At 38.9% G+C, this 23,017-nt stretch overlaps 1 protein-coding gene across 5 annotated transcripts in view; it reads right to left on the bottom strand.

Annotated features, from left to right (window-relative positions):
• Positions 1–889: 889 nt before the first annotated feature.
• The window catches only part of IMMT (inner membrane mitochondrial protein), a 46,229-nt gene continuing 24,101 nt past the window's right edge, over positions 890–23,017 (bottom strand). For 4 of the 5 annotated variants that reach the window (XM_045827394.1, XM_045827397.1, XM_045827395.1 and 1 more), the window contains 9 exons: positions 19,383–19,519; positions 15,629–15,732; positions 14,117–14,252; positions 13,474–13,603; positions 9,257–9,271; positions 7,167–7,390; positions 4,365–4,496; positions 2,868–2,997; positions 890–1,835 (listed from right to left, as the gene is read on the bottom strand). In XM_045827394.1, coding sequence (XP_045683350.1) covers positions 1,222–1,835; positions 2,868–2,997; positions 4,365–4,496; positions 7,167–7,390; positions 9,257–9,271; positions 13,474–13,603; positions 14,117–14,252; positions 15,629–15,732; positions 19,383–19,519 — 1,622 coding nt within the window. In that variant the 3' untranslated portion in view covers positions 890–1,221. The remainder of the gene's footprint in view (positions 1,836–2,867; positions 2,998–4,364; positions 4,497–7,166; positions 7,391–9,256; positions 9,272–13,473; positions 13,604–14,116; positions 14,253–15,628; positions 15,733–19,382; positions 19,520–23,017) is intronic. The other variant, XM_045827396.1, reaches the window with a different exon arrangement.

Below are 23,017 nucleotides of genomic sequence, written 5' to 3'. Positions count from 1 at the left end.
CTCAAGAAGATTAAATAAATAGAATAATCCACTTAGAAGGGATGTAAGGAACATTAACATCAAACTAGGTGGAAATGGACCAATGGATCCCCAAATGAAAGGACAAGGTCAAGTGTCATGCAGACTTGAATGTAACAATCCAGATTCAGGAGCTGGTATACTTTCAGGAAGGTCATATAGAGCCCCCTCCCTTTTTTCACATGGGCAGATATGTTGCTCAAGAAAAATTGCCTCAACAATCTCTTTGTGAACACAAACCCCCAACAGAAAATAAGTTTTGGGGAAAAAATTGACAGTGTTTTCACGGAGTAAAAAAGTAATGAATCTGTTAACGTTCACATGATATGGCAACTGTCCTAATCTTCAGAGACATAAACTAAGTAAGAGAGTTCTCTGGGTCTTATGGCAACCAGTTCATAAATACCACAAAACTATTCAGTCCCTTTAAGGCTCTAGGCTCAGCACCCCCACACTTCAAAGAAGAGGTTCCCAGGGGAATCAGTGGTTGGGGGTGGTGGAAGTGGCAGCTGTGTTGTGTGTGTGTGTGCATGTGTTCAGTTCCAAAAATGAAATAATTGTTTCCTGTGGTGGCTATCAAAAACATTTGGGATATATACTATTTCTAGTGCCTTTGAATCACTAGAACAATGTAAGTCCAGCTATAAATATATTGGGCATTTTAGCTTGTACATCAGTCTAGAGTTTGACCAGCAGGAATCAGTTCATCACACCCTTCAAAGCCAGGAACAGCCCTCGGATTTCTGGGACCCAATTCACAGCCTGGAAACGGAGTGCCCAGGACTGCCTACTTGTGCCACTGCTGCTTCTCAAAAACATTTTCTATACACACAAGCTGGAAATGGTACTTTTCTGAAAAGGGATAGGCTACTCAGTTTTCATCTTTTTGTTTTATTCCGTTTGCTGCAAGGGCAAAATCAATAGTAATAGGGATCACAGGTATTATTTTGACTGGCTCACAAGCCTGATCAGTAAAACCTGAAAAACGGAAAATGTTACACAAGTTGCAAAGAAAGTACTCCTGGAGCTCAATGACATGATAGCAAGTGGAAATAATGTAAATGCAACAGGTGTTAACATTTAGAACAGCATTTGTGACCTGCTCCTTTCTAGACAATTCTTGACACCCTGCTGCAAACCCTTCATGTATCATTACTGATTTCCTTTGGCGTGAACTAGATGTTACAAAACTCTTCCTAGGCCCTACTCTTGCTGCACTTGAGTGGTTCCTATTCCTACAGCGCTGGCGTATGCTGTCAGGATATCCACTATCTGTCTGGTTTCTAGAGTCATCCGGGCTTCCTTCAGCCAGTCCTGTGCCACTCGTCTGGACTCTCCTTTCAGCTGGTTGACAAACTTTGCTGCCAGCTCCAGATCACCATGCTCAATGCAATAGGAGGCATATGAAAGTAATTTAAATGTGTTCATATCCTCAGGGCAGAGCTCCACTGGTGGCTTCAGTTGCTGAGGCGGGAACAGGAGCAGGGACTGCAAGTAGGAGAGGAAGTATTGGTATAAGCTATTTCTGGTTTCATCAATCATTGCTACCCTTCGGGCCAGTTTCTGGACTACATAGAAACGGACTCTAAGGGTCTCTTCACTGTATACCCCACGGGTCAGGGACTCTGGAGGGATAGCTGCCGTTAAAGCTTGGGCAAATTCACTGTCGGAACAGGTGGCTCTGATGGCCTCCACTGCACTGCCCAGCGGAACAGTGGGCCGATCTGCAGATGCTGTCTTCATGCTGTACTTCAGCGCCTCCACCGAGAGCCAGAGCTGGTGGGCTTTTCTGGCCTCCTCTTCAGCAACTGCATGACCTACCAAGAAAACAAGGCAAAGAAGAACATTTTTCTTTCCACTTGACTATACATCCTTGTACATCCAGAGAACTGATGTACCTTTGGTAAGTTAAATCCACACATGTGGAAGATGGAGCCACAAAGACTCTCCCGACCCTGTCCCACCACTTATTTCTGGAGTGATCCTTCCTCTTCCTGTGAGGCAACAAGCCACAGCGTATGTGATGAGCACATGTTCCCCTAAGGCCACGGAGACAGCCGAGAGAGCGTGTGTACGAGCACAAGCACAACCGAGTCTCCCTTCTCTCTCTGCGATGTCTAGGACAGCGCAGGGCATCTAATTCAGATGTATTTATCCACAGAAATGTTTGAGAAGGAAACATTTAAATCAGGCTAAGCCTTATACTAAGGCCATCAGAAACTTCCTGAAAAGGGATGGATCAGAAACTTCCTGAAAAGGGATGGAAGACTTCAAATAAACTTAACAGACTACCTATTGTCACATTTATCTGACAAAAGATTCCATAATAACCCACAGAAACTCATTTTATCAACAACTTCATTGTTACAACGTTTCCTTTTCCATGTGGCTCATGGAGGCCTCAGCATAACTACTGGCCATTTGGTGTGTGAAGAGGCAGCTCACCACGTCCAGACAGCCCTCCAGCAACAGGGTGGGGCAGGTTGGCACAGCCTGGGGCTAGCATGGACCACACTGACCTCTTCTCCAGCCAGGACACATGGGACATAACAACATGTGTTGGGTAAACTGCCTTGTAAATGGTAACCTCATGTCTGTCACAATAAGGAGTAAAACTTCAACTTATTTAGATTTAAGTTTTAGATTCTGTTAAATCTCCTCTTGCATCTCTGTATGTTCCAAATTTACCAAATCTGGGGCTAAATTTTTAAGAAATGAATAGAGTTTATTAGAGTGACGTTGGCTTCTCTATGCCCTGACGCCAATGCACACATCCCGTAACTCCCGTAACAAGAAAGTACCCTAAGAAGCTAGGCTGAATAAATCGTCTCAGAGGCCCATGTACTCACTCTGAACGGCCTGCTCGATCCCTCTCAGTCTGGCATAGGCAGTGTTTATATCCAGAGTGAAGTTGTCAACTTGCTCTTGACTGAGCCGACGATACTGTAATTCTTGCTCGGCGAGTTTCTCTGACAGATCCTGAAGTAAAACATAAATAGTGTACAGAGCCCTGGCTGGGGTGGCTCAGTGGACTGAGCACCAGCCTGCAAACCAAAGGGCTGCTGGTTCGATTCCCAGTCAGGACACATGCCTGGGTTGCGGGCCAAGTCCCTGGTGGGGGGCGTGTGATAGGCAACCACACATTGATGTTTCTCTTCCTCTCTTCTTTCCTCCCTTCCCATCTCTCTAAAAATAAATAAAATCTTTAAAAAAAATAGTGTACAGAAAGAAGTGACACTACCTCAATGAACGTCACTTATCAGGACACTAAAGAATTCCAGCAACTACTGCCTCCAAAAGGAAAGAGGGCCTTTAAAACCTCAAAACAGTTCTCATGAACCACCCACATTACATGTACAGTATCAAAATTTCCTTTAACGTCCATCTGATGTGTAACTTTCCGTAAAGTTACTAACGGAAACTAATATTACAGGAGGAGGGCTAGCAGAAGAAAGAAGGCTATTAAAGTGAGAAAAATACCAACTTTAGAAAAAACTGTACTGCCATGCAAACATAATTAAATTGTATTCAATATCCTCTACTTAAGAGTCTCCTACTCATTTTTCTCAGAAAAATACCCATCAAATAGAATTAAAGTAAAATGCCTTTCTATTGGCATAAATTTCCATTTTCTGGAAGACTTTCTTATGTGAAAAACCTCATTCCCTTCTTATGAGACAAAATAATAAGTTGGTATATCATAAATGACTTGCTGAGTAGAAACTGATTATGACTGAAGGTATCCAAACTTAACCTCTCTGGGAAGTTCCCTGAGATACAAAAATCTAGGAACTACCACATCACTCACAGGAGTTCACCCAGATAAAGAGGGTCAACTCTCTCCCAGTGCCCTATTTGTTTTCTTAAAAACAAGTGTCACAGCCTGAGACGTCCGTTTTGTTTCCCTGTTTCTGTCTGACGGTCTGCTTTGAGCACCAGTGCACACAAGTACACAGCAGGCCCTGCCTGGCACAGGGCTGGCACTCAGATATCTATGCACTGGCTGAATGAGCTTGTTCTTCAGTTATACTGTATCAAGTATTAACAACTGCACTCCTGAAACCCCATGCACCAACCCTCCTTAAAGCTGTGAAGGCTCCAAAGACAGAACATAGACACAAAACACACCAGATCCATATATGGACACCGTTGGGGCAAAGGGAGCAGTTCTGCAAATACACAAAAGCCCCAACTTCAAGGGTAGGGACCATTAGAAATCTGCCCCGGCCTTCCATGTCCTCAGAGGGAATGACATACAAAGCACGCTGAAAGGGAAGGAGAGACCACTTTGAACGGAAAGAGCAAAGGGAGGCTGAGGGGAGTCAGTCTTTCTGACCGGTGCTCACCTGTTCAAACTCATGTTTCAGTTCCTGTTCCTGCACCCTGAGGACGTCGCGCAAGTGATCCGTGTGGGCAGCGGCCTGCCGGCGAAGCTGGGTTCTCATTTCATTCTCCATGGCATCTCTGACTTCCTCTACCTGTGCAACAGTCATGATTAGTTCCCACTTCTCCGCACGGGCTTTTGGGAAAGGAGACTAGTAACAGTGAGGACAGCAGCCTCCATGCCCTGACCTCCTGGAGGTGCCATGCACGCCATCACATTTTTTACTTCTACTTCGGGCGTGAATCAGAAAGTTGAATATTGAAAGGTGACTCAAACAAGGTCACACGGTTGTGGCAAAAATCAGGTTTCAAACAGTGGTCTCTGTGGCTCCAGAATTTCTTTCTTTCATATTACCACACTGCCTCCTACACAAAGCAAACACTGTCATTTCCCAAATCACTTACTCTCCCTTGAGAATTAACATATTCCAGACCATGGGGGGGAAACCACTACAAAGACCTGGGATCAAATACAACTTCACCACAACCATCTGTATGGCCCTGGGGAAATTATTTTCTCAAGTCTCTATTTTCTCATCTGTGAATAATAATGCCTACTGTGAAGAACTGTTAAGAAACTTAATAGGTATTTGGCAGTTATTAAACACACTTCCTTTTAAACAAAGAAAACTGCTCTGAAACTGTTTATTTTATATAAATTTAGATTCATCATGGGCCAAGTAACCGAAACTGTGAAAAGCCTTGCCTAACAATTAGCCACGGGTCATACTAAGAATTATTTAATACTGATTGTCTACAATTCATGAACTTACCTATTCTCAGAAATAATTAAGTAGATATAGTTTGTCACTGCATAAATATTTATGAAGTGTGAGCCCTGTGACAGGCAGGGCCTGCTATATGCTTGGATGCAATCAGACAATAAGCAAAATGTATATCTTAGACTGTGATACTTGTTTTTAAGAAAATAAATAGGGCACTATGAGAGAAAGTAACACAGAGGCCCTACTTTAGACTGAAGTGCTAGAAATGGCCTTGCTGAGGTGAAAAGTGCGGGACCAGAACAAAGTGCCAGGCAGAGCAAAGACCCCCAAAGAAAAAGCTGTAGTCAAGGTACCCCCACAACAAAACAAAACAAAAAACAAAACCAGGACCCCTGGTAAATGAGGGAAGGAAGGGAAACCTTGGTTAACAGCAAACAGGAATAAGCTCAAGAGAAGAAGCCTTTGATATAGGTTAAAAATCTGGATTGCATGGTAAATGCAGTGGGCACTCTGGAGAATTTCCAGCAGCTTAGTGTCCAATCTGAATGATTTACAAGGACCACTTGCCTGTGTGGATAAGACACAGAAAGTTGAATATGAAGACATGGACCCTGTTAAGATAATACTCTGGACTAAGGGGGTGGGAATGGAGAAAAGAGGGAAGTGAAAAGTGAACAGATTTTGGATTTTCCAGAACTGGTGGAGTCTGTCAACGGCCTGGATGTGCAAGTGATGGAGGAACAACTAAGAATTATTTCCTGCTTGAGCAACTGAGTAGATGGAGTTTTACTTAGAGGGAAACAAGCTAAAGGAGGAATGAAGAGACCAACTGGAGAAAATGGAGAAGTGTGTTTTGAATGTGCTGAGTTGAAAATGACCACTGAAAACCTAGCTGGAGACATCAAGTCAGCTGCCAGACAGGCAACTAGAGGCCAAGGCAGATGTCGGAGCCAGCAACATCAATATCTTAAGTGACAGGTAATACTTATACTTCCAAGCCACAGGAGCACTCGGGGACAGTTTAGATGGAGTTCAGGTTTCAGTGCAAGCCAGTATTAGAGAGGCTAAGCAAAGAAGGAGGCCAAGGAGTTGCCAGCGAGGTGGGACAAAAGCCAGAAGAACGTGGCACCCTGGTGGAAGATGAGAGGAAGAATTTCCCAGTAAAGGAAGTGGTCAACTGTGCAGCGGGGAGAACACGAAGACAGGATCAGTAGTCGAGTTCCTGAGTCAGCCTACAGACGCCCATTTAACACATGCTGAGCCCAGACACACGACTAAAGAGCAATTCCATCCACTCTTAACAACACTGGCAGAGAAAAATATACTCAGAATCTAACGAAGATTCTCTCAGTACTTCTTTAAGGGGCAAAAGCCCCACTGGGAAAGGACAAGCTAGACAGTCCCGGATAGCAGCAGCTCGTTCCTTTCTGACACACCTGCATATGCTCAGCACTCAGTGACCTGATTAGATTGATCCTTCCCTAGCATTTCTGACCAGAACAAGGGCCGAAGCTCCATTCAAGAGGTAGGTGGCCATGACTTACATCTAGTATTTTAAAGTCAGTGACTGCTGATATTATCTCTAGAAGTAGATAATCAAGTTAGACTCAAATACGCATACACACATATTCTATTTTAGCTACCAGATCAATGATATCATCGTACATCATGTAACCTCCTGACGATCCCACTGTACACCAGTGAGAGAATGAGAGCAGGAAATGCAAACAACAGCTTTAGGGTTATTGTGCAAATAGTTTTGCTCATGTGGCCCTCCTGAAAGGCTGTCAGGAAGACCCAGAGGTCCCTGAGCCACATTTTGAGAATGGCTGTTGTAGACCAGCCATGGTATTTCCATCTGGCCTCCTAGTGACTATAGGTAACAGCAGTAGTATGCAACTCTGGAAAATGAGAACCAAACTTTGGCTGGAGGGTTTCCAAAAAAGTCTTTCTCAATCTTAAATAAACTCATGTTTTTCCATATTTTAAAAAAGGTCAGATTCACTTTAAGTGTCAGGCAATCATACTCATGTCTTCTACCTTTCTGTCTTGTTCAGCTTCTATCTCACTCCTGTGATGTTCTAATGCTTTTGCCACTGCAGAGTCAAAGGCCCGCTTTTCTTCCAGCTTCTGTTTTTCCAAGGCTAATGCAATGTGCTGCTTCTCTTTGGCCTTCTGTTCTGCTAGCTCTCGGTTCAGCTGGTCAATGCGACGATGCGCGTGAGCAACCAGGGAGTTCAGATCATCGGTAGACAGCTTGTCAGCTAAACAGAAAACCACATTAAAATGTTAATTAATTCACCAAAACTATACATCCACAAGGTAGCTTGTTTCAATGAACTAAAATAGCTATAAAGAAAAGCAAAGAGTAGCTAACGTTTAAAGAGACTTAGATTCTCCAGGATGATCAGAAACTCATGGCTCATGACCAACAACTAAGGTGTTTTTAATCCCAAGTGAAGTCATTTCAGTAGGCTTTCAGGTACATAATCAGTTTTCTGTCAGGAACCCAAATTAGTACTTCTAATCTGAATTATAAATTTGTTTAACAACTCACCATAATTTTGCCTGTAAAGAGAAAACTTTCATATATAATCACTTCTATATTTTCTTTCATGCATAACTATTAGTCATAACAGGCATCAAAGTAAAGATTCTTTTCTGCTGAAAATCAAATCAAATTCAAACTCAGGTTCTTCCCGAACAGGAGTTTGTATGCCTTCATTCTATATCAGACAGTGTTACCTAGGGCAGTGAGTGATCTGCGACCAGACCTATCCATCAGAATCACTTTGTGGAGTTTTTAAAAATACTCATGCCCAAAGATTCTAATTTAGGCTTAAATACTCTCCCCAACTCCCATCCCAATTGCACACTCCAGAAGTATTCTAATATATTTTCCTAGATTAAGAATTATGGCTGCAAAAGCAAAATACAGAATGTGAGAAATACTATATGATAAATGACTCAACTCTATAATAGATTAAAAAGCAAAAAACAAAGTTCAATGTGTGTAGCTTCTTTGTATATTGATTCAAATAAAACAACTAAAAAAAAACCTCATTCTATAAAATAACTGGGGATATTTAAGCACTGAATAGACATTCGATGACATTAGAGAATTATTCTTGTTTTAGCTATGCTAATGGTATAGTGTTTTTTTTTAAACATACTGAAAGTATTTACAAGAAACAGGATATAATATCTGCAATCTGCTTCAAAATCAGTTGTGAAAATAAATGAGACAAAATTGATCATTGCTGAAGTTGGGCAATGGATTTACAGAAGTTCATTATCAATTTTCTTCCTATATTTTATTATTTAAAATTTTATAAAAGAAAACACACACACACCCCCCTACAGATTTCCAATCACCTGGTGAAACATTTTTGTAGATGAGAAAACATGGAAGCAAAAAATATCAGAATCACATTTATCACATGCAGCATAATTCTACTGTACTTTGGGTTGGTCGAAAAATGCATAGGTTCTCTTCCATAAAATAAAAGACACATTTTTCATTTGCACCAACACCTTTATTGATTTGGATATTTTGAGTATGTCGGCTATGTCCCACGTGGTATAACATTGACTGTTCTCAGTTAATGTCTTGACTGGATCACTATCAACTTCAACTGGTATGCTCAACCACAGCGCATCATCCAGTGAAAAATCTTTAGCATGGAACTTCGCAAACCACTTTTGACATGTTCAATTAGTCACAGCACCTTCTCCACACACTGTGCAGATCTCTTTTTGTGTTTCAGTTGTCGTTTTAGCTTTCTTGAAATAATACAGCATAATATGCTGAAAATGTTGCTTATTTTCTTCCATCTTCAATTTTAAAATGACTACACAAAAATTCACCAATTATGATAAGCTTTTTTAAAATACACGCTGATATAACAGCTGTCACAATACAATCTAACAAAATGGTTTCGAATGAAGTTAGAGACAACTAAGCACTACTACAGCCATCTTATGGAAAAAAATCAAACGAACTTTTTGACCAACCCAATGTTATTTAGATGGTTTAGTTTAAGAAACATAGGCAAAACAAAAAGACTTCAGCCTTTTAAGACTCAAAACAAATACCTTTAAACATAAAAGGATGTGTCCTAATTACTCACCTAGATCAGAAACAGCTACAAAAGAAAAGAAGAACAGCTTTAAAAACAGAATACACATATTTAAGTTATTAACATTAATAATTAAGCAGAAATACTCAAAAGAAAACAGGGAATGAGAAACCAGTAGAAACAGCATATTTATTTTAAAATTTTTTAAAATTTTTATTTACTGATTTTTAGATGAAGGGGAGGGAAAGAGAGAGAGAGAAACACTGATTTGTTGTTCCACTTATTTATGCCTTCATTGGTTGATTCTTACATGTATCCTGACTGGGGATCAAACCCATAACCTTGGCGTATCTGGATGATGCTGTAACCAACTGAGCTACCCAGCCAGGGTTTGAAAAGCATATTTTAATATTGGGAAGCAAAATAATAGCTTACTTCCTAAAATTTTAAAGGATTATAAAACAATATAAATCAAGGTAAATTCTAACATTTTAGAAAATAAGTCACTAATATTAAAAGCTTTCACTTCTAGGCACTCTATTTTTGCTAAAGCAATCAATTTAGTTTTTCCATAGAAACTATAATTCTCATTTACATCCTCCATTTGTATTCGTTTATAAAGTATTTCACTAAGACACAGTTCTGACTCTGTTCTAAGTATCAGGCTTCTGCTAGCATTTCAAATAATTGAGAAATTAATCTTTCTCCTTTGGAAATCTGAAAACAGTGAACTCACATTAAATTTGAGTTTAACCCTTACAAATTAAACTAAGAACTGTGACCACCTGATTCGATGGCAAGAAAGAGAAAAACAACACTCTAAATAGCTTAGATGATACCCCCACCACGCTCATAGCACCACCGTGTGACTGCCTGGCGGGAGAGGGAACCATGGCCCGTCGTCTCCAGTCTCCCAGTGTAATAAGTGTCTCAATATCCTGGGCATGGCCCTTGGAACCTAAAAGTTCAAAGGTATTTTCATCCAAAATTGCCCTTAATTGCAACCACTTAATCTCATATTCCACCAGAAATCTGTCCCACTGTTGAAAGAAAAACTAACAAAGATGGACAAGTTGAGAAATAATACGTCAGTCCTAACATGGCACATAAACAGGCTATACTAGTCTTTATGCAATAAAGGAAATGGCGTCCAGGAATATTCACAATTTACACCTTGCACCCAATTCACCCATCCTGGCACAGCACGCTTCCCAATGACTCCTCCTCACTTCCCCACAGTGGTGCTTATCATCTATTTCGTTATGTTTTACTTATGCATGCATCCTTAAACAATATATGGTTTTGTTTTGCATGTTCTTAAGCTTCACAGAAGTGGTAATCTACTCTATGTATTCTTTTGCAGCTTTTTGTTTTTCTTAACGTCTATCTTCGAGAGAGACAGCTCTGGTTCATTCGTTTACACAGCCGTATGTGAGGCACACTGAGCTGTTTCTGATTTTTCCGCTCTTGGCACTGCTACAAACATTTTCACGACTCTCTTTTGGCAATCATATGAAGTCTTCTACGCCTTGTATCTAGGAGTTGAACTGTTGGACCAGGAAGTATATACATCGTCAACTTCACTTGACACTATAACCTATGGTTCAACAACATATCAATTGCTAAATGATGAAAATGTTTCATTCCCATTCTTCATTTTCAGTGCCCCTGGCACATGTACGAGGGGGCTCATATCACTCGCCCTCACATTACTCCAGTAGCTTTTAACTAGCTTCCTTGTCCTTAAGCATCCCTCCCTATACTCTCAATCCCATAAAAATGAACTTTCTTGCTCATTATAATAATATCATTCCTCGAAAACCTGAAAGGGGTCCTATGCTGTCAGTATAAACCAATCAGCAGAGAACAATGAGGCCAGTGGGTAAGAATGAAATCCTGGCTCTATCCCCAACCTTGGGCAAATTACTTAACCTCTCTGTGCCTCAACTTTCTCATCTATCAAATGGGCATAACAACATTTAGCTCACAGGGCTATAATGAAATTGAAATAATGTCACAGTGCTAGACATAAAATAATGCACAATAATTTTAGCTATTGTTGTATGTTTGACACCATGCTCAGCTATGGAGAACACAGAATAAGTATTAGACATGTAGATCACTAGGACTCTTATAACTTAGAGAAATAAGACTAATAAGAGCAAAATGACTGATAATACAAATCAATATTAACAAATTTGGTACAGGTCTTAAATGAGGTCAGATTTCAGAGGTGCGGAGATCTGCTAAGGGCTGGGGTAATGGCAGAGCACTCCACTGTCTCCAGAGTCACACAGGAAATCAGTGCCACAGGGAGGAAAACTGTGTGGCTGTGGGCCCAAAAAGGGAAACTTCACCAGATGCTATTTGTCCCTTTACATTTTGTACTATGTGAATACATAATCTATTTTAAAAGTCAATAAAGCATTAAATGGAGGCTGTGCAAAAAAATAATTTGGAGATAGCACTGCAAGGGACTTTCACTTTGTCCATGATCCAGTTCTTTAATGCCGGGTTTTTCAACCTCGTTACCACCAACATGCTAGGCAGATAATTCTCTGTTGTGAGGGGCTAGTCTGTGCACTGTAGAGTGTTTAGCAGCATCTCTGCTCTGTACCCACCAGATGCCAGTAGCAACCCCCAATGTAGCAAATAAAAATGTCTTCAAACATCACCAAATGTCCTTTGAGGGGGTCCAAAAATGTCTGGGTTGGGAACAACTACTTTAATGTTTTCATGTTAAATGAAAACAATGGGCATTTTCAACATTAGCAAAAGAATTTTTTAAAACTTAAAAACTTCTCGGGCTGTCTTGCACAAATCAGTAGGATTTAGCCTGATAAGAAGACCAAAGACAAGTATTATAAATGAGAGAATGCAAATTCCTAGGGATAGCACTCATAACTAACACCTCACAGTCGAAGCCTGTCCTGCCCTTCCAGCCTGCTGCATTTACTTCAGCCAACTTCGACTCCACACTACCTTCCAGCCACATTTATGCCAAGGAACTTTACTTCATGGAGAGAGATACACAACAAACAGAAAAACCAGTAAATAACAATTTCAAAAGGATAAGATAAGGTAATGCAGTAGAGTGAATTCTGGAGTAAGATGGAAGAGAGAAGGTGTCTGCAGTGATAAAAAGTTTCAGTTGTTACTTCAATGAAGCACAGCCCTTGAGAAATTCTGATGAGAGAAATAGTGCAGATGCGGCTAAACTAAGTCTGCGCAGGGGTAGCCTGTCCACACTCCCCTCGTTACTGGCTTCTAGTAAGTTTAAACAACAACGTGCAAACAGGAGTCACTATTTCCAGAATGAACTTCGTGTGTTTCTCCACTTTAATCCCTTATGAATCCTGCATTTATAGATATTTTTTTTCTTTGACATGAGTCTGATATCTCCCTCAAACAACTGAATTAAATAAACTAAATGTCTGAGTTATTTTTGACAGCCCTGATTCCACTTCTTGCCATTAAATCTCCCTGACTGGCCTTCATGCAGATAGAATTCCTGCACTGGTTTTTATTACCCTTGCTCCTTGGACCCGCCACAGTTCTGTGGCCCAGAGAGGTTTCCTACAGCACCAATTCTTCTGATCCTACCTAATGCTCGGTTTCTAACACACACTGCATTTAGACAGTATTCTTGAGATTGGAAGCCTCTAGTTCTTACTACCCTCACAGCACTTCAGGACAATGAGACTATGCCCTACAGGTACACTGTATAATGGCTTAACCATCAAAGGTCCCTGCAGCCAGAGCTGTTCAAAGGCAACAGACACACAGCCAACTTCCTCTTCACTGCAGCATCCCTGGGTGAGTTCTCAACCACAGCATTGTCACAGAGCAGTAAGGGATGTCTTAAACAATTCATTATGAATATTTTTAAAGTACTAAAGGTCTTGAATAATTGTACATATATATATAATATTCTAGTAGAATTAAGGTTATAATGTCCCTTTCAGTCACTTGGGTACCAAAAAAACAAAAACCAAAACCATTTTGTTCTGAGTGGCAGAGGCCATAATCCTGGATCATGGAATCACACACTAAATGGAACTCATGGGAACTATGGCTAAAACCATGAGGGCGCTGTCACAGGTCTGCTATCTGCCATGGCCATCACTGAAACAAAATGTTGCGTACGCCAAATAAGATGCATGCCAGGGAGGTTTGGACTAGATGAAGAGAGCTGAAGCAAGTTTAGACTAGTCAATCAGTTGTTAAAAAATGAAAAAGAAAAGAGCCAATACTTCAGTTGTACTTACTCATCCCCTTCCACCCTGGCAAGACTTCTGGAGTAATGCTGTCCAGTTCTCGCTTAAAGTCATCCCGGGCTTGGACCACCAGCTCATGGTACTGAGACACCACCTTGGCCTCAGACTGAGCTGCTTCAACCTGAGCAAACACAAGGGGTATGTGGTTAAAGCAAACAAAAAGTACCACACATGTTCCAAGAAAACAGAAGTCATATTCCTTTATTTATTTATGTTCGGTTGGGAATATATAAAAAACACAGAGGAAAACTAAAGCTCAGAAAAAGGAACACAAGCCTTGCTTTTGTTTCCTTCTAATTCTGGGCAAACACCACCGTCAAGCCCTCTCCTGGCCTATGGAGCCCGCACCCATACAAATCCCAAGTACAGACACAAGATCCACTAAAAAATAAAAATTTTCTTAAGTGGTCGTAACCATGATCAAAAATGTTAACGATTATAAAAAGTAACAATGTTCAATAATCCACTGCGTCCAACTCAAGTTTTTAAAATTTGTAACAACTGAAATTTTTTGCAGGGGAAAAGGGAGAGAGATGGTAGCAATTTATTATTTTCCTGAATTCTTAAAATCCTCTGGCTAAAGGATTATATTTAAAAGTAAAAAATACTTGTAAACAAGACCTAGAAAACACACCTTTCGGACCACATTGTCCAGGTCAACTATCATGTTGTGAAGTTTCCCCTCTGCAGCAGTAACGTGAGATTTGGCTCCAGCAACCTCTTTTCTCTTTGCACTTTCAATTACACTTTTCATCTTCTCTAACTCTTCTCTGAAAACCAATAAACAAAACAAAGATTGAGTATCACTCCCTGTCAATTTTATTAGCATTTAAAGTTAATATAACATACAATTGTTTCAAGTCTGTGAAAAAATAAAATTTGAAAAAAACTACTCAATGCTTTTTCATAGTCCTTTGCAGAGAACCCGTCCCTGTCAACAAGTGAAAACACCTCGGTCAGGGTCAGCTTTCCTAGGGTGAACCAGAGAAGAGGCATGTGCACAGGAAAAGACACAAGCTTCAAAACCACATAAACTTGGATTCAGCCTCTCCTTTGCAGCACACACTTGTATTAACAGGGATTAGAGGCAATTCCTAAGAAGTACCTGGCACAGTGCCTGCTACACAAAGAACATTCAATAAATGGCAGCTTTTGGAAGGCTTAGGTCAATGCCAACGAGCGTGTAAAGACAAACTCGAGGAAGGAGACCAAAGAGCTCACTGAGCAAGTCGTTGGGTATCTGGGAGCCCTAAACCACTCAGTGTTTCGCAGGTCAGAGGGACTGTGGTCTTCCCGCCACCAAACATAGACTCGGAACCCTGACTCACGGTCTGGAGTGATGTGAGCATAATGTCTGAAATCTGCTAAAAGATATGCTGACATTAGAAGGCTTTCCTTTCTCTACCAATAATAAATATCTTAAGGAAGACAGCAAAACCATGAATGACATATATAATGATTCCATTATGTTGATGACAACCTTTGGTTTGCATGTTTGATCTTACTTCTGGCCAACTTCTAGGAATCAAGGTCAAGGTGACATAAAACAAACCCACTGTATTATATATGACTACTTTGTTAAAGTGAAGAGACTGTGAGATGCTCTCTAAATCAGGGGTGTCAAACTCATTTTCACCAGGGGGCCCATCAGCCTCGAGGTTGCCTTCAAAGGGCCAAAATAATTTTAGGACTATATAAATGTAACTACTCCTGAACAGTTAAGGGGCTGAAACTACATTTGGCCCTTTGAAGGCAACCACAAGGCTGATGTGACTCCTGGTAAAAATGAGTTTGACACCCCTGCTCTAAATTTAACTGCTCAAACCATCCAAGAAAAATCTTGAAATTATGGCGGAAGCTCAGTAAATCTGTAGAGATGCATCACCTAAGCAATAATCCAAAGAAAACTGCTTTTTATACATCTCTAATTTAGGTTTCTGTCAAATTTATTTTGGCCTAATATCTCATTCCTTCTTTCCTGTTTCAAACCTTGGTGTTCCTAGTACCTATGCAAATCCAGAACAGGTAATAAAGGAGGAAAGGGTTTCTCTCCTTCTTCGTTCTATACAGACAATACAAAGAAAACCCAGCCCAAAGAAAGCCAGCAGGAGGCCCTAATTACTTGTTAAAGTCCATGAGTAATTACTTGGCTTTGAGAAGGGCATCAGCAGCCTCATCTACTGCCTTTCTGCGTTCCTTCAGAGCACCTTCCACTGTGCGCCACTGAGCTGACTTCTTCTCACCTGCAATCTAAACAAAAAGTTCTAATTACTAGATTTATTCAGGTGGTCACTTAGTAAGTTATATATAAATGTCTAATCAGCACGTTGTACACCTGAAACTAATACGGTATTGTATGTCAACTGTAATTGAAAAATAAGTTAATTTTTAAAAAATAAAATGACCAAATGCAGAAATAAGCGACATTAAATTCAAAGGTAAAAATTATATACAATTAATTATCCAGAGTAGAAACTCTTAATCTAAGGTTCATGGGGAGCTCAAAGAAATCCATGAACCATCTATCATCAACTACCTTTCCCCCACAAAAACTGCAAAAGATACGTTTCTGTGTGTATGAGCATTTTTATTACATTCTCAAAAGAAAATATGAGGCAGAAAAAGTTAATGAGAAGATGAATTCTGTATTTAAAATGTTTCTTTCTCTCTTTCCTTTTCCCAAGTGCATATAGTTTAAAGTGAACATGTTCTGTGTAGATATGAAGCAAAACTACTTCATGGCTTATCCGGAAAGTACACTGTGCTAGGACCCTGGAGATGAACAGGAATGAACTAAATTATCAGAGAACAAAATACTTTTATCTAAGAAAAAAACAACTGAATTGGTTTGATAATTACATTTCAAATTGCCCAAACAGGACCACTGCAGGGCCTACTGTCATCTCTGTAAGGTGTCCAGGGCCACGGATGCCCGATTGTATCTTCCCAAGTTAGAAATACATGTAGCCCTGCCTCTGTAGCCCTAGACCCCCTACTTTGGGAGGGGGCTCAGCAAAAGTAATGCCTCTGTGGAGTAATTCTCCACATTATGTTCCCACTGACAGCTAGCACGTTCTCCATTTTAAAGGTTCATCTATTGTCAACAAAATGTTTAAAGAACGAAATTCCTTAACCTTGCCACTGGACCACTGTGGCGGTCTGAGAAAGCCTCTTAGAATGCCAGTTTTAAATGCTTAACATGAAACTACAAGATTACAAAGGAACCAACTGTTGTAAAAATATATATATATTTTTAAATTTTGCAAAACAGAAACAGGTAGTACTAGTAAAAAACTTAATTTAGAAGTAGTGATGAACACAAGTGATATTTCAAGAGATCTGCAAGTACTATAATTTGATTTGAAAATACCTGTGCTTTCTACTGGTGACAAAGTTACAATGAGTGTTAATACTACTGCAGTTTGTTACTGATATTCATAATATCAAAGAAAAGGTTTTGAGACTAGAAAAAATAAAGATGTTTTCTATCCAAGTGCAACAAACTCATGAATTTTATCCATAGTACCCAACTTCAGGTTTAAGAATCCCAGCTTTTAAAGAAAATATTTGGTGCATTACTTCTATCTTTGTATCTTACTTTTGTTTTTATGTTTTACATAAATTGTTGCAAAGTGACAAACAAATCCATGTTATGGTGTGAATAATGAAGTTGCTGTTTCAGTGAACTGCCGCCTGATCCATCTTGCAAAATAAAACACATCAAGAAAGGATGCTGGTTAGACCACATCAATATCTCGTCAAGTATAACATTCTCCAAGGCTTTATAGTATGCTGCTAGAAGAACTTAGTATTGGCCTTGACCAGGTAGCTCAGTTGGTTAGAGTCATCCCAGTACACCAAGGTTTGACCCCCCTGCCTGGGAATGTACAAGAATCAACCAATGAATGCATAAATACACAGAACAACAAATTGATGTTTCCCTCTTTCTCTAAAATCAGTTAACCAATTTTAAAAATATGATCATTTTTTAAAGAAAGAAGAACCTGTTATCATAGGAAGAGAACTCTATAGCTAACCCAGAAGACTCGTAAATCATGTAAGTAGTTAATGACATATCTGGGGGCCAAAATGTGTCTCCCTCTGTTGAATGTGTCCCACACATAGAGGTCCAAGGACAAGCTGCACTGTAAGGTAGACACCAGATTCCTCTACAATCAAGCCAACTCTGTCTCCAAACACTGCTTTGATAAAGTAATTCAGTTATCATAGTGCCAGTGTGCACCTGTAGCTTCTTTTACTAGAAAAAACAGAAGTTGGAACCCATTAACATTTCAAAACTTTTCTTTGTACATTTTTCTGATTATTTTATAATACCAGTTTAATACTCCCTAATCTAGTTAACTGTTCCTGTGAGGTGCTCTTCAGTGGGAAAATCCTGATTACAACAGATGTCATACTGTCTAATCCACACGCACCACATATTATGTGCTCACTGGGAAGAGAGAATAGCCTCTTACACAGCCTCTCACCAAAGTAGTACCATGGATATTTAAAGCTTCCAATCAGTGTCCTGAGAGACATTGGTCCATTTGGGTTTGAACTCAACTTCCTGATATCATGCAACTTCGAGCCTTCCCATACCTGTATAACCAGCACATTAAATATTCTCGGTATGGTTTCCACTTTCCTGACTGAACTCTGACTGAAATTTAAATTTTATTTTCTTGGACTTTCAATAAAACAGAATTTTCTTTAAGTTTTTCAAAGATTGTAGTTTCTGGCTATTTATATCAAAGGTCTAATTTAGCTCTTTTGTGATGTATGTACATATGACTAAAACAATGTGAAATGTGTTTAAATTCTTAAAAAACCACAGTTACAGTGAAAAAGTAACTTTACTGATCATGCATGATCTCCTGATCCATGAGTTTTATAATTTATGTGTTTTACTTTTTAAATGACTTGGTATTGCTCTGGTCAGGTGGTTCAGTTGGATAAAGTGTCATTCCATACACCAAAAGATTGCAGGTTTGATTCCCGGTTAGGGCACATAAGATGTTGCTCACCGATGTTTCTGTCCCTTTCTCCCTTCCTCTCTGTAAAACATACCCTTGGGTGAGGATTGAAAACAAATTATAAAATTATAAAATAAAAAAATAAATGACCTGATATCGATATATATTTCTATATACTAAATAACTAAATATAATTATAAAGAAAACTTATTGAGTCCCAGCATTACATTTTTAAATCAATGTTAATTACTTTATCCTTTGAAGTACTCAATGTAAGCTAAATAATCAGCATAAGCATGTAAAATAGCTGGTATTTCAGGGTACATGGGATCTCCCTGTACTACTTCTTAGAACTGCATGTTAATCTAAAAGTATCTCACATTAAAGTTTATTTTTATGCCTTGGCTGGTGTGGCTCAGTGGACTGAGTACTGGCCTGCAAACCAACAGGTTGCTGGTTCAATCCCTGTCAGGGCACATGCCTGGGTTGTGGGCCAGGTCCTCAGTTGGAGGTTTGTGAGAGGCAACCGATGGACATTTCTCTCGTACATCAATGTTTCTCTTCCCCTATTTCTCCCTGCCTTCCCCTGTCTCTACAAATAAATAAAATCTTTAAAAAAAGTTTATTTTTTAAAAATGGCGATTTTAAAGCAAAAACCAGAAAGCAAACAACAAACAAACATATTCAAGCACTATTAAGATATGAAAGTAAATCTGAACTAATTCTTGTACCATATCATTGTTGTGATATAAAACAAAATACCATATAAAAATTCATCTAAAGGGACACAAAGGTTTTTCTTGTTGTTGTTCTTTTTTAAGACAATTATTTTAGATTACCTTTACTTAGTGAGAGAAAGCCCATGCTAGGAATAAGAAACCAGTTTCTTAAATACTACAACTCTAATCACATTCCTTGGCTCACCTCAGAATTGTCCATGGCTGCTTTCAGTATGCTGGAGTGGGCATTGATGGCCTGGACAGCAGCATTCTGGGCTGCAATGGCCTGCTGAGTGATGTGGGCAGTTTGGCTCAGAGCATCTTCTAAGCTCTTGGCTAAAGCTAAATTAAAAAGAATAGTTAAAAAAAAAATAGATCCCCCCCACAAGTTACTTTGTTTTAAACTTTCACTCTGCTCCTATGGAGTTTTCCACTGCATTTTCCCCAAACTGTTAAAGCAACAACAACAACAACAACAAAAAATACAGATTTAGAGAATGAAAGTTTCATTTAAAAATATGATAAAATATTAGGAATTATTGAATCTGGATGATAGATCTCTGGGGGTTAATTATATATATTTTTTCCTATGTACACCTAAATTTTTTCAAAATAAAACTTGTTATTTTTTTTATTTAAAAAAAAGGGTTTTTAGGTAAAAATTTCTTTAAAAAGACTAGCATTTATTTCAAATTGGAAGAACAAGGTTCAGGTCACTATAGCCCCTTTACCTATTAGAGGCTATAAATTCAGCATAACCACTAGCATTTTTCATCTTAAATAAAAATCACATAGATCCATAGGAAGAGGTACCCATTTTCATCTCCTCAGCAGGAAGGGATACTCACAGGAAACTTTATCACCAAGATATAAGATGATAACACACAGACAAGAGGAAAAAAAGACGAGCATAAAAACATGCAAACAAAAAAAGAAAGAAAGAAAAGGTAGCTTGGGAATGGACAGTGTTTTTCCACAAAGAACTCAAGAAATAGCAGACACTAGTACTAGTATTCAAGATCACATTGTTATATGCTGCTTCAGGAATCTAAAAGAAAGTTTTTTTAAAGTAAAGCAAGGAATGATTTTAGATATACTACTAAAATGGAAACATGGTCATTTGAAGAAAAAAGGCCAGTAAGAATACAAATTTATCAGGTATCAGATGACCAAAAAAGGAAAATACCTGTGGCAGGCGAGACAAAAACAAAAGGTGATTTTCAACAAAAGAAGTGACAAAACAAATGGAATCTGATGAACCACACACAGTACCTCTGCAACACAGATAAAAGAAGGCTAATATCAGAGAAAATACTAAGACATACATGTGAGACTGAAGTATAACTGAAAGCACAGAGAAAGAGAGGCTATGAATGAACATGCATGAATGAATGGTGGGACATTCAACCACAAAATAACAGACCACTCCACAGAGGCCCACAGAGCAGCAGATCAGGTCGCTGGCTCAAAGCCCTCCTCAAAGTTCTCCTCACTCTGTATGTGTGCGTGTGTGTGTTTGATACTGAGTTGTCAAGTTCCATATGTATTTTAGACATTAAACCCCACATCAGATATAGTGCGCAAATATTTTCTCTCATTCCATAACCTGTCCATAGGCTGCCTTTTCATTTCATTGGCTGTTTCTTCTGCTGTACAGAAGTTACTTTAGTTCAATGTAGTCCAACTTGTTGATTTTTTGTACTTTGATTCTTGGTAAAATTTTTACACACATATTTTTAAAGTAAAATTTGGAAGAAAACTAACAAGTGACAAACAGAATCCTGAAAATTTTCACTGTGCCCAAAATGAAAGATACAAACAACTAGACAAAGAAAAAAGGAGCATGACAAAACAGCAAATATTGCCATCTTAAATTTATGACTTACTTCAAGGTGTCCATATGATAAAAGGATAAAAGTGAAAAATAAAAAAATATATAAATTAAAAAGTGATCTTGATTTGTAATAAAGAATTCAGAAAAAATTAAAAAGTGGAAAAACATAACTATTTTGTTTATTTACCGTAGTCATTTATTGAACATTAAAAAAAAAGCCCCCCAAAAAATCCAAGTAGCCAAATTAATATCCCACACCTATGCTCATTCTGCCCCCTCTACTCTTTACACAATTTTAACAAACTTGAGTACTGCATATTAGAAGGGAAACAGGAACCACTCAAGGCAGAATGACAAACAGAAATAGGGATAAGGAGAAACAAACAAAACTATAAAGAATTTAAAATAAATACCTCCTTGGTCTAACAAAAACCTACATGCCCACCACCTCCAGAGACATCAATATACTGCAGCACAGTACAATAAATTATGCCCTATGTGCCTTGTTTAAGACCAGAAAATACATTTTTACACATCTAATATCTTTTTTAAAAGCATCAGCAAAGTTAAAACTGGAACATAAAAAGAAAAATGCTTCAGTTAGCTAGAAGCCAGAAATGTGTGAAACATCCACCCCCACCAATGTCAGGTAACAGGACCCCTACAGTGAGAGTCCAAAGGCTGGGTAGTAACCAGAGTGTGAGCCACTCCGACCTGCACAAATAAATGTACAAGTTTAACAAGGCCATACAATTTAACACGAAAAAAACAAAGAATCCAATTAAAAAATAGGCAGAAGACTTGAATAGACACTTCTCCAAAGGGGACATGTGGATAGTCAATAGACATTTGAAAAGATGCTCAAAATCATTAATCAGAGAGATGAAAATTAAAACCACAATGAGATACCACCTCACAACTGTCAGAATGGCTACCATCAATACATCAACAAACAACAAGTATTGGCTAGAACATGGAGAAAATGAAACTCTTGTTACTGTTGGTGGGAATGCAAATTGGTGCAGCCACTATGGAAAGCAGTAGGGAAGTTCTTCAAAAAACTGAAAATAGAATTACCTTATGACCCAGCAATTCCACTTCTGGGTATATCCTTAAGAAATCCAAAACACTAATTCAAAAAGATATATGCATACCTATGTTCACTGCAGCTTTATTTACAAGAGCCAAGATAGAAAAGCAACCTAAATGTCCATCAACAGATGAGTACACAAAGAAGCAGCAGTATATATATGTAAAATGGAATATTATTCAACCATAAAAAAAAAACAGTGAAATCTTACCATCTGTGACAGCATGGATAGACCTAGAGGGTACTATGCTAAGTGAAGCCAGAGAGAGAAAGACAAATACAGTATAATTCCACTTAAATGTGAAATCTAAAAGAAAAAAATTACAAATAAACCAAACAGAAACAAAAGAAACAACTGATGGCTGCCAGATGGGACAGGGGTTAGAGGCTGAATGAAAAAGGTGAAGGGATTAAGAAGCACAAAGTGGGCCCTGGCTGGGCAGCTCCATTGGTTAGAGCATCAGCCCAATATGCCAAGGTTGCCAGTTTGATCCATGGCCAGGGCACCTACAAAAATCAACCAATGATGCATAAATAAGTGGAAGAATAAATCAGTCTCTCTCTCTCCCCCCTCCACTTTCCCAACTCTCTCTTTCTAAAATCAATTTTCAAAAAAAGAAGCTGAAGAACAAAATTTGTTGTTACAGAACAGGCATGAAGATGTCAAGTACAGCATCAGGAATATAGTCAACAGTTTTGAAATAAGTATGTACGGTGCTTCATGGGTACTACATTTATCAGGGCAACCACTTAGTAAATTACAGGAATGTCTAACAACTATACTGTACACCTGAAACTACAATTTGAATGTCAACTATAATTTAAAAAAGAAAAAAAGAGACTCAGTTATATTGCAAACAATTTCTGTTCACCAGAGAATGAAAAGTCTTTAACACTAACCATAATAAAAACAAAT

This window comes from Phyllostomus hastatus, unplaced genomic scaffold (assembly GCF_019186645.2).
Source record: "Phyllostomus hastatus isolate PE091 unplaced genomic scaffold, TTU_PhHast_1.1 phas_scaffold_78, whole genome shotgun sequence".
NCBI lineage: Eukaryota > Metazoa > Chordata > Mammalia > Chiroptera > Phyllostomidae > Phyllostomus > Phyllostomus hastatus.
This window is presented reverse-complemented; position numbering and strand designations above follow the sequence as displayed.